The 12,889-nt window shown below is 39.1% G+C and overlaps 1 protein-coding gene across 1 annotated transcript in view; it reads right to left on the bottom strand.

Annotated features, from left to right (window-relative positions):
- Nucleotides 1-461: 461 nt before the first annotated feature.
- sntb1 (syntrophin beta 1) overlaps nt 462-12,889 on the bottom strand; it is a 36,965-nt gene continuing 24,537 nt past the window's right edge. Inside the window, exons 7-8 of the mRNA XM_022753509.1 lie at nt 6,335-6,564; nt 462-3,191 (exon numbers count right to left, since the gene is read on the bottom strand). Coding sequence (XP_022609230.1) covers nt 3,099-3,191; nt 6,335-6,564 — 323 coding nt within the window. The 3' untranslated portion in view covers nt 462-3,098. The remainder of the gene's footprint in view (nt 3,192-6,334; nt 6,565-12,889) is intronic.

The raw sequence follows: 12,889 nt of genomic DNA, 5'->3' as shown, positions 1-12,889 counted from the left end.
GTTAAGTGCTGCCTACAACCCAATTACTCTCAAGATCCTCAGCTAAAGACACATGAATCCTTTTTGCTGAGCTGTTCATTAAAACACTTCCCAAATCAAGCTGAACTGTCACTAATAAGCAGTAAATTAGTTCACAACCTTTCATCTGAACTGTCCTCGAAAATAAAATACTGCCTGCTTTTGTTGCTCTGCAGAGGTTGTGTGTGTTTACAGGAGGGTGCATTTCAGTTCTGAAAGTGGAAGAAGGGAACAGTCTAATATTCTACTAATAATATCATATTATATAAATTAATTAAGAACCAGTATCATTAGCAAACAAGTTGTGGATGTCATTTACATTTTCATATAATTGAAGTGAAAGTGAAACTCTTCCCAGCCCACTGCTTCTGTTGATTTGTATTTGCTGTTGATGAGAAATGAATAAATCAGTGAAGACAATAAAAACAGATGCGTTGTGTCACTTTTTGTTAAATACATGATTTATGTGCACCGTTCGAGTTAAAAACTAAGCTTTATCATTCTGAGTGACAGTACAGTAGCTGCCGAAGGCATCAGAGTAATCTACTTATCAAAGCTTCTCTCCACTTGAGGTTATCAGTAAGTGCTGGATTCTTCGTGTGTTACAATGCCTCCACTATCATTTAGTATGAACAAAACAGACGATGTTCCTACTACAGTGCGATAGGATTACAATGTGTAACTCATTGTTCACAGTGCGTGTGTAAATGCTCATTGGAAACGTGTGTTATGATATAAAGGACAGAGCAAAACAAAAAGCTTCTGCTGGTTGAGCCAAAACTAATGTAGCCATCATAGAAGTCACATTGTTGCTCCACCCTCATCCTGTGATCTCTACGATTCGTTTCTTTCACAATTCAAATATTTATTTTCTTCTCAATCATCTGAAGGCACATGGAAAGACCTGGCAGCAGACCATGTCAGACAGTGCAGTATACCGATTTGGTCTGCTGCACAACATCCAAAAATATAATGAGCCGAACTGGCTGCTGCAGGATTAAAGCAGGATTGAAGACTCCTAGGATGGCTACCGGTACCTTGTTAAAATGACAGATAAATAATATTTGATTGATTGATTGTGGCACCATTTGATTGAGTTTCAGTTTCCAATATGAATTATGAAGATTTACTAGAAATACTAATGGCAGATATTTGCTTGCTGGGGCACAGCATAACATGTAGTTTGTCCATTAACCAGATGAACATGATCAGCTCTACAAAGAATACATGGAAAGCATTTCAGATGGTACATGAAACTTACAATGATGACCCTCAAATAAAGGAGAGGAGCGAACAGCATCATCATGTCTGATCAGACCTTTAGAGGACTAGTCCAACAAGCTGGGAAATCCACGTAGGGCTCCTCGCTTTCTTGCCGAGATCAATACCAGGGTTGTGTGCTGGACTATTTCATGGCCATGGGCAGTGACAGTCTTTATGCTAATCTAGGCTAACCAGCTGCAAATCTCCAGAACAGATTCTTTTCCCCACTGCTGTTTCAAAAGTAGAATGAAGAATGAAGATTGAGAGTAATTCAAAACATCGTATGTTCAGTTTAATCTGTTTACAATCTAGCTGTTTATGTGGAAGCAGCTTGTCTGGCTCTGTCCAAATTTAACAAAATCTCCTAACTAGCACAGTATGGACAAAACAAATATAATGTGTTAATCAGTTAGTAGGTGTATTTTGTTACCTTCGGACGGAGCCAGAGTAACTGTTTTGGCCTGTTGCCAGTCTTTAAGATAAGATAAGCTAAGATAACTGGCTTAGTGGCTGTAACTTCATAAAGTCATCTAAGTCTCAGCAAGAAAGCGAAAAAGTACATTTCTCTGTAGGATCAAACTATTGCCTTAAATTTATCTGGTCAAAATGTGTTTACCTATGAATTCTGAATATTACCTTATTATTTACCGATGGCACTATTAAGGATAAATGAATCATATACATCTGTATATCCTTATCGTAAACATCTGCGAATATGTAATACTAGTGTTACTGTGAAATATGTAATTGCAAGTACAGAAACAACAGTAAGTTCCAGCTGGTTCCCCGGTGTTGAGGACAAAATTGTCATAGCAGGCTATTATTCTAATTTTTCAAAACTTGGATGAGTTGAGTTTTTTTCCTGTTTTTAAATGATAAATGGGACAAAGAATTTAAATATGACAAAAGAAAAAACGAATATTTGAGTAAATTATAATTCATGTAACTGAAGCCAATGTTTTTTTTTTTTTATATTTGAAGCCATTATACAGTAGCTGATGTCAGATCACTGTCAAATCAGTCAAACACTGAAATACCACCAGATGGTCACCATACGCAACCCGCTAAAAGAATACTGAGACTATTTGAATTTGAGTCGGCTGTCACATTGTGGGAATCTGTGCCACCGATTGTGGCTCCCAGTTTCAATGATGAATGCTGACACGGCTAACAAGACATCTCAGGGGACGCTAACAAAGACAAATGTATGACAAATGTTTTTCCACAGTGTGCCAAGTGTTTGTGGAAGAAAAATTACAAGCGAAATTCAGACTGTCTTTTCAGAGCTAATGGTGAATAAATTATATAAATGGTAAATGGAAGGCAGTTTGCTATTACATTTTGACTGAATTAAAAGTAAACTCATCTCAACCCCTGCTGCACTTGTCCAGTCCTTCCAATCCTGGACGTGACAGTAATGCCCAATCTACTCCTTTCAGTGTGTCCCTCTGTCTGTATATATATATATATGTATCATCCTTCTGCATCTAGTCCAGTCCATGTTTTCTTCTGTGGTTCTTCAGCCAACACTTCAGTCCATGCAGCCCTTAAAGGGAGGGTTTGTCCCCAAAAAATCTGTCCATTTCACTCACAGCAAAAACCAGCTTGGATTGGTTTCTCCAGTGTTTCTTTGATTTAGAGTTGGAGACCCAAAAAAGGTCCATTTCCAGAAAGAAGCTACATTCACTCAGCTTGGGTCCCCTGCTGAAGGAGTTTTGACGTTGTGTACTGCATGCGGGCTGCAGATAGGTGTAGAAACAAGGTGGATTTCTGTTACTGTTTTTTAAAGGAGGTGAAATGTCCCTTTAGAGAGGCTGTCAGGCCACCAGACCCAGGCGGGAGATCTTAGCGGACAGGAAGGAGTGGAGGATGAAAACAATTGGCTTTGGACATGAGTGGAGGTCCAGTTGCTGCAAAAAGAGAGGAAAACAACAGTATTAAAAAGTAGAACAGGACAGAAAAAACATGACGGGGATACAGAGGAGAGAATAAGATTAAAAGATGTGAGAACTCATTAAAGCATAAGCAGAGGGGATGGCAGAGGGGGGGGGGGGGGAAAGAAAAGAAAGAGGGTTTGTAAAGCACATAAAACCATAAAAATATATTCAAAACTAACTCCACAGTCAACAGTTTCCCATGAGGCAAGGATTAGACAGTCCTATCTGGAGCTAAGCACTATACACACACAAACACCACATCACTGTGAACAAAGCTCTGTTCATAGCCTGAATCAACAGCGGGTGATTTCACCGGTACTATGACTCACATCCTGTTCCTAAGGCCTATAGGGAGATTCAACCCATAAATTCACACTTAAACTACTGTTTAATCGGTCAAATTTAACACTGAGGAAGTTTTACAGGCTACCTCATCTCCAGGAAACATGAGCAGACCTATGCACCATAATTGCTTCACACATATTTAAAAAAAAAATCAGGATTTTCAAGCGTTGAAATAGATGAAATTAGTTTTTGTTTTTTTTTTAGCTACACTGGCAGCTTATGGCTCAGGGGATGGCGATGTTGGTCAGTGATCCAGACTAAAATATCTCATAATTATTGGACGGATTGCATTGAATTTTTGTACCTAATGAATCCCAGCAGCTTTAGTAATCCCCTGACTTTTCCAATGAAGCAGCAGTGAAAAGTCTAACAACAAGGCAAAACTAACTAACATTCCCATTAGTCTCAGCTGTACATTGTGTTTTGCGCTAATTACCAAATGCTAACACTTAATTAAGATGATGAACAAGGTCAATATTTTACAGTACACATTAGCATTGCCATTATGAGTATGTTAGCATTCAGCTCGAAGCACCACTGTGTCTAAGTATAAGTACAGCCTCACATAGACACTAGCATATGATATAACATTGACTCTTAGTCTTACCCTCGTCTTTGCCTTTCTGAAGTGTGTATGTATTTTTTTGTTTTTCAAGCCACAATCAATGGTTTGGCTTGCACCTTAAACTATCAATTGCTGTGACAAAATTAGACACTTCATTCCTGCCAAGTAATGACAGGATAGTCAACATTGTGGAAAAATAAAGCCCAGCTGATTCCACCTTCAAATGCTAAGCTAATGAGCCATCAGCCACATCCACAAGTGTCCTGGGATTTTTATAAAGCCTTGTCATTGACTGTGCTGGGATTCAGAAACTCTACAGACACTAAAATCTGTTCTGCTAAGGTAGCCAACAGAGGGGTTTGAATCAAAGCTCCCAAGTCCTTGCTTATTTGCCTTCAGCATAAACTGAGCAGTCAGACATGAATGTATCTGAGAGAAGTTTTACACAGAGCAGTATGTGGACTGTCAAACAGGCAGATCCAGACGTCGATATATGAAACGCCTCAGTTTCCAATTTCTGAATCCCATAAGCCTAGAGAGTAAATATTTTAGTTTTCACTGCCCCTTTACTTTCCAGCATACAGTAAATCACAGTGCTGTGGTTTTATGATGAATGATGAAACATCAGTGTTGTTTTTCTGGGTAAAAACAGTTTGTATTAGTGCCAGGGGAAGGTAATAAAAGAGCTGCTAGAGCTCATTCTCTTGACACCCACATTATTATTCATATCAGCATTGTCAATAAGATCCAAGAGACTAAGAAATGAAACTTTTAAAAACAGCAATGATGAACATATTGTTTCAGGTATAAACATTAAATTGGTCCTGATTGCTTAGAGGGCGGCCCCTGAAATACGGGCCACCTGGACTTCCGTACACTGAGCTGTTCAGTGGTGTAAAAAGATTAAAACCCTCACAGTAAGTGACAGGCTATTTTTATAGAAAACTCTCGAATGCTCTAACCTTGGAAGACCTGCATTATGTGTGCAGTTCCTTTTATTACAGAGTTATTTTGTGATGAAGTGCTGTAATTTACTTTCCTCTGTACCACTTTCCCCCTGCCTGTCTTCTATACTTGTAGTCCAGTTTGTGTTTTGCTTCATTTCCCGCAAGGCTTTCTCAAACCCCATGAGAGAGCATATGAACTTGTTCTGTTTACTGTGAGCTGTACATGACCACGGCCAAGTAAGCTAAATATATTTCTTTTTATCCATCAGTATAACTTTGAAAGCTCAGTTGTAAATGTATTTCTAAAAGATAAAAGAAAACCATTTTGACTCAGTTTAACTTAAAATGAAAACATAAGGGCTGTCACTGTTTATCTGAAATTTGAACCACTGTTCCTATGGGGGAAAATTTATTCAGTCCTGTGCCACGTTACATTCTGGTACTACTTGGGTACATGCTTTTCACAAATAAGAAATAACAGATACTATGAAAAGGGGCTGTAAGCACATGTACGCTTTCTTCCTCAGTGAGAAATTCTGGATCAGGCCTTGTGCCCCACCCACAGCTGCTGCTTGGTGGACCAGTGAAAGAGCAGTGCGAATGAAGATGCTTAGCATCAGAGGAAACATTGGAGAGACTCTGCCATACATGTATGGAAGTGGCGTTCGTGGTTGTGTTAATGCAAACTCTCGCTCCCTGTACCGACAAGGTTTCAGGTTTCTTTTGCCCCTCGCAACTTGACAGGATTGGTTCCTTAGGTACATGACTTATGAAACCCTGGCTGTCTGAATCAGTTTCGGATTTTGACTGCCAATGGTTCGCTGCAGTTCAAAGGTGGGAATATGCAGCCATAGCGCTGGTTGCTTATTTCTCTCATGAAATGTCTTTTATTATATTAAAAAAACACCACATTGACATGTTATCAAGGTTAAAAACTTGTTTTTCATAGAGGGGGTCTTCAAATTATGTTGTAGCTGAACCAAAAAAAATATAATTTCAAATCATTTGTTTTTAGCTATTTATACACAAACCATTCTCCAGCATAATGTAGCCAAGAATGAATATCACTTGCAGCTGTTTTTAATAGTAAAAGTCACAATATTCCGAGATGGATATTTTCTTGGAGCACAAACATATTTTTCATCCTGTTTGATTTCAGTGTACCGTGAACAACTGAGCACAACAGAGCTCCTGTCAGAACATGTCTTGTTACATTTTGTGTGTCAAAACATAACGCTTTAGAAATAGATGACACTCACTATCTCTCCCTCGTTCCCTCCGAAGTCGAGGAACAGCATGCGGACTCCGTCGTCTGAGGACATCTTTAGTTTTTCGTAGGGGTATGAGAGGAGCACTCTGGGCCTTGAAGGAGTGTGAGCCCCTCTCTCCTCCCCGTTCTCCCCGTCTGCCAGTTTAGGGTCAGCCAGCACAGAGAAGCCTTGTTCGTAGTGAATCACCAGCCGGCACTCCTGACCCCGGTACAGACAACCTGGATGACAGACAGAGGGCGTTGATCATTTTCGATCGTTAATAAATCTTCTTGTTCTAATCCATATCTCCCTGCAGTATTAACACGAGAATGACAGAAATAAGAATTAGAGTGTGATGTGAATCATTGTTGCAGTGCAATTTCAAATGCATTTTGTGGATTTGGAAAACCCTCCTTACTTTTATGGGGATAAACTGTACTTCTTGTATCGTCTAATGGCTTCAGTGCCAAGTGTTGGCTAGAATTGGAGGGGCCGGGCCACTCAGTGTGATTGATTTGTTATGTAAGTAGGTTGGATGTTTGTACAAAGTTATTTCATTTTCTTTTCACTTTCTTTTGAAATATAAAAAAGATGAATGATATTGAAACAGTTTCTTCTTCTGCTCAGCTGGTTTTAGTGACAGACGTGATCATATGACTGGAAAAGATGCAAAATCACATATGAAACAAACAAACTTCTGTCCAACACATTTACTGTGTTCCTCTGTTCTGCATTACACAGGATAGCTCTTTACACACGTAACAAAAAACATCATTAACTTGTTTTATTAGTTTTTAATTACAATTTGCCCAGAAGCATTCATTGCTTAGACAACAAAGCTTTGAATGTCAGTAAATACTTTCTGAAGATTAAGTATTGAATAAATGAATTAATGCTGGGCCTTATATCGCACTATACTAGTGCTTCCAATTAACTCTGTAGACCTGAGTTTATTGTGGTTTGATAACAGAAACACTTACATCATGGACAACAACATTTAATCTTGTGTGTTTTTTTTCAGCTTTCATGAAGTACAATGATTTGATATTGTTATGACGTTCTTGGCTAGGTTTTCCCGCTCTTACTGTTCAGAAGACACTGACTGACAACAAAATGGTACAATATGTTTTAATAGGCGAAGTATTAAAATATACAGTTTAATGCCTGCCTACTGTTTATTGGGTACATAAATATTATAATGTTTAGAGGTTTTTCTCATCGGTATCAATGAGAGTAGAAAGAGACAGCATCAGTTTTGTATCTGTAGTATAATAAACTGTAGGGAAGCATAATACAGTATATTTTTTTTGCTTTCCTTATTAAAACATTTTGTACCATTCTGTCATCAACAGTGTACAACTTCAATGCTGCCGCTGACACCCCGTCGATACATTAGATATCTATCTGTGTCCCATGTCTCTTCACTCAGATAACACATTGCAATTTCAATGACAGCCTCTTCTCTTCACGTGGAGACCATCCCGCTGAAAGCAGAGTGTAATTTATCTGTTCTACCACATTTCTTAGCACTTTTGTTCCCGCTCTCTCCCCTCTCTCTTCACAGCATGTGTCCCGCTGAAAGCTGAGTGTACTATCTTTATCTACTCTCCCAATTTTCGCGTCACTTTCCTCCGCTTTAATGAAGAACCTGTCTCGTCTTCACACAGTTTGATCTAGCTGCATTTAGTTGTATTCTTCAGTGCCTTGACAGCAGAGGTCCCCCCCACCCAAACCCACAGCCCCCAGCGACCCAGCAGACATGAAGGCTGCATGCTGAAAACTTCATTTAGACCATAAGCTCCCCTCTCTTGACAACATCTGATCTACCAGGAAGTGTGTTTGTGTGACAAAAGAGACAGTGAGCGAGAAGAGCACTGTTATCTTTCCATTGTTTGCAGACAGCCTGAGCAGGATGTGTGTGCGTGTGTGTGTGTGTGTGTGTGTGTGTGTGTGTGTATCATGTACGGAGAAGAGAGTGTTGGCAGTGAGAGTGTGTGTAATGCTTCAATGGTGGCTTGCATTGGGAGTGTATTTTTCATTTTGCAGATATGTGAAAGAGAAATGGGGATGCATATATGTGTGCCATCTCTCTCGGGGCTACACAATACCTATGCAGGTGTGTTTACATATATGTATGTGCGTGTGTTGTCGCTGCCTGTGGCCTGCTTCGGTCTCTTTTGTCTGACTATCAACAGGCCTTTTCTCCGTCTGCTTAACCACAGCGTCACTCAGAGCACACTAATCGCCCCATACACACCTTAATCCCTTCCTCGTTCCGCTCTTTATCTAAAGGCGATTATGCAACAAACATACATGTCTGACTATGGTCAAACACAATGTGCAAATAATTCTTGTGAGTCTAATTTATCTTGCACAGAGTAGTAGATGGATCGGTTGTACTGCACAACGTTACCATGTCATAGAAAATGCATGCTACATTGATTCCTATTTGCAGTGATTGTTTAGGGTTTTTTTTGTTTGGCATCTTATTGTGTTCTGCACATTTTAGTGTAACAGATTCCTCATGAACTTTGCGGTTCAGCAGGGAGGGAAATCAATGAAAAGCACTCTCACACTGAAATGACTTATTCACAATTACAAACACTGCAACAAAGGTGACTCTAATTAGTTTGATTATCAATTAGCGGCAGTTGTCAGCTGTGAAAGAGGTAGGGTAATTAGCCCTTGAATGAGGGAGTTTACAAAGCAACATGAGACAAAGTCAGAGCCCAAATTGCAGGTGCACTGGTAAAATGAAACTGCAGATATATTTAGTATGCTAAAGGGGGGGAAGCCTCAAACATTATAAATGGAGCTTTAGCTTGAGTTCAGGCAGAGTATTTAGGTTGTGTTTGCAGTAGCTCTTTCAATCATGCTTCACCATCAGCTGTTTGGCTACACACTTGATTAGTGACATCCAATCATATTCTTCCAGATGTACAACAAATAAACACTTCACTTTTGCCGCCTCTTCTTTCTGCTTATGTGCTACATTTGTAGTATTGTTGATTACAGCAGCAGATCCTTTTCCACCAAATCTAACTATTTGCTGTAAAGCTGTCAAATGTCTCTGACTGACATTTTTTTGCTAAATGCAGGTAAACTGCTTTGAAAGAGGAGAACACATCTTGCAAGTTGGATTGTAATAAGAATATCATGGAGTGAGAAATACTGTTAATCGTCAAACAACCAAAAATAACCAATAATCCATTTTTGTGGCAGTGTTTGCAATGCTGATGTAATGAAGTGTTCATCTTAGTTTGTCCAACCCCTCATTATGTATGTGACATTTTTCTCAGGAGTTGACTTTAACAGAATCACTGTATTGTTTTGTATTGTATTCATAATATATTGTAATACACAGCATTCTCTATTTTTAGATAGCGAAACCACAGAGGCAATGCTGGTTTTAAACCATGTTGATCAGATTAGGTGCTGAGGTGTTGTGTCAGGAGTGGAGCAGCATATTACACTAATCTATCCTGTCCTTATCAAGTGTGAGACGCACTTAAACAACAGGGGTGTGTTGATTACAACTTCAGGAAGTGATGTTGGTGAGAACGAAAGTATCAAACAGAAAAATGAGGCATGCACGTAATCAAATATACAATTTAATATCCACATAACCCTTAAGACATCCCATTCATGATGAAAAATGAGTCTCATAATGTGTAATATTATTCTAATGATGTATAAACAATGTGGCAGGACAAACGTCTCCCTAATGGCATAACAGTTACGGTAAATGGGGCAAAGAGTGTGGGGTCTTTGTTGTGTTCAGGAGTGCAAATTAGACCTGAAACTCTACTCTTCCACCTGAGAGCCTTGATCTGTGGGGAAGCAGGGTTTCCCACCAGAACACACACACACACACACACACACACACACACACACACACACACACACACACACACACACACACACACACACACACACGCACACACACACAAACATATGCACACACACGCATAGAGAAAGGGGCTTTTCAGACTGCAACAAAAGCCCTTCTTTCATCCTGACGGTGAGTGGACAAGACAGAAGGAGGGAAGGAGGGGCAGAGAGTGATAACTGATAGACAGAGAGGAACTGAATGAATGAGGGCAATGGAGAGACAGTGAGAGAGGAGGGAGACACTAATTCTGTTACCATAACGACGAAGTGGAAACGCTAAAAGGTTATTACAGGACAAGAAATCAGTTTTCACAGTCCTTTATTTTAAACCTGTAAATGATATTAGGAGCAGTTTCATAGTTTGAGACGGCATCCCACTATGCTCAACTTTAAGAGTCACAGCAGGTTAATAGGTTAATTTCCCGCAATCACTGAGGTAAAATAGCTTCAAGTCAAGTCATTAAGCTGTTTACCTGTTCATTAAGGAGTCCCAATCGACCTCTCACACAATTTAACAAGTTTAACAGCTGTCACCTTTGACAACAATATTACCAAGAACACTGTGGGAGTACAGAGAGCAGGAGAAGTGGGATTACTGGCTTTAAACAGATGAATCTGAAATTGATAATTAAAATAATATTTTGGATCTGTATTTCAAAGTTCATTCTTGACCCTGGAAACAGTAGATGAGAAAACAAGCTGTTCTGGTGTTTTTAAGCGGACAGTTAGCCTAGCTTATCTTTCCACAACTGGGGGGAAACATCTAGCCTGACTCTGTCCTAAGCAAATAAAACAAACCACAAAAAACAACTTGTTTTGATTTTTGTATGAGTTAAACAAACATGTTGAACTGAGATCTGGATTCTGTTACCAGAACAACACCAGGTTAGCTGTTTCCCCTTGTTTCAAGTGTATATACTAAGCTAAGCTAACCGGCTGCTGGCTGTAGCTTAGTATTTAGCACAGCGACACAGTGGTATCGATCTTTTAATCTAACTCTTGGCAAGAAAGCAAACAAGCTAAGAAAATGTATGACAATGCAGACTTAACTTACTCACAATTACAAAAACCGCTGCAAAGGTGACTCTAATTAACTTGATCACCAATTAGCAGCAGTTGTGAGGAAGTTCACAAAGCCACATGAGAAGGATGAAGATCATGTGAAATGATTGCAAGCTCTAGAATAGTTCCCAAATGGACCCCGTAGTGAAGCTGTTTTTTCAACTTGTGTTTTGAGTGCTTTACAAAATTTCATTATTTACATTACTCTCTTAATCGAACACTGCAAAGGATCCATTCAAATTACTGATTCCTGTTAAGTTTACTAAGTCAGTGAAGTTTGCAATACCTTGTCTTGCTAATTACTCAAAGTATCAACATAACCTCTGAAAAGTTGAATGTACCTTGAGCATATTAATAAGAAAAATGACAGCAGGCCAAGTGCAGCTGAAATTTGATTTCATATCTGGACAAATGACTTTCCCCTTTAACATCCCTCTAAGAATGTCCTGCTGCCCGGTGAGTGATTGAGAGTTCATCTATCTTCAGAGCTAATCTTTACCACAAGCCTGGATAGTGAATAAACCATCGCAATGATTTATCTGGATGTTACACAGATGAAAAGCTGACAAGGTCAACGCAACAACTCCTCAAGTGGCAACTACTGAAAAATGAGTGAATGTATTTTGTATGCATTATCACACTTCTTCTCATGGAAGTGTAAATTACTTTCCTACTTCCATAAAAAGGAAGGACTTGGTGCTAACATCAATCTGTTTCAGAAAAGTTATGGGGTCAATTTAAGACAGAAATTCAATAGTAAGCAATAAACATTCAAAACCATTCTCATTTTTCTCATTCTTTTGGCCTATGTCACTGACCTGTATCATAAATCAGCATTACGGTACAAAATTAAAGCTGCTTTAACAAACATTTTTAGCCATGGTAGTGGCATGGCTCTGTGAATGGCGATGTCAGTCTGGCAGTCTAACACACTGGTCTAAAAAGAAATATCTTAAAAACTACTGGATGAATTAACATAAAATTTTGTACATTCATGGTTCCTACAGGATTAATCCTAATAACTTGTAGATTCTGACTTTGAGCACCAGCACAAGGTTGACTTGTAATTTTCTAGTGAATGTCTCAACAACTATTGGATGGATTTCTATTAAATTTGGTACAGACATCCATGTCTTCATTAGTCTTCATTTGATCTACTCTAGCATATGGTGTGGTAACCCATTGTATGCTACCTGCCCAGAAACAAATGACACACAACTCAAGTTAAGTTAGCACAGCTCTTGGAGTTGGTATGGACAAAAACAGAGCTAAGAGGAGAATATAGGAGAACATTCATCAGGTGGTAGAACCACGACTCCAAATTAATGCCAATGTTTCTTTGTATCTGCTAGGTGTATAAATTAGAAACCCTTAGCTAACATTTGTCATACCAACTTGTTTTCACTGTCCCCAAATGGCCAAAAAATCAATTTGCAGGTTTAAGCTGTATCTGTTGATTCCATCGCTACTTCTAAGCTACAACACGTCCATATGGAGCAGCTTGTTTCAGTCTAGACAGCGTTTTGTCATGGGATTAAATAAGATATCCTTCTAACATTCACATTTCCCAGCAAAGTGCTGTGACATACAATATCTGATTATTATCACACA

Source organism: Seriola dumerili, unplaced genomic scaffold, assembly GCF_002260705.1.
Source record: "Seriola dumerili isolate Sdu_G_001 unplaced genomic scaffold, Sdu_1.0 BDQW01000191.1, whole genome shotgun sequence".
In the NCBI taxonomy this organism is placed as follows: domain Eukaryota; kingdom Metazoa; phylum Chordata; class Actinopteri; order Carangiformes; family Carangidae; genus Seriola; species Seriola dumerili.
The sequence above is the reverse complement of the archived record's forward strand: the minus strand, read 5'-3'. Positions and strand labels throughout refer to the sequence as shown.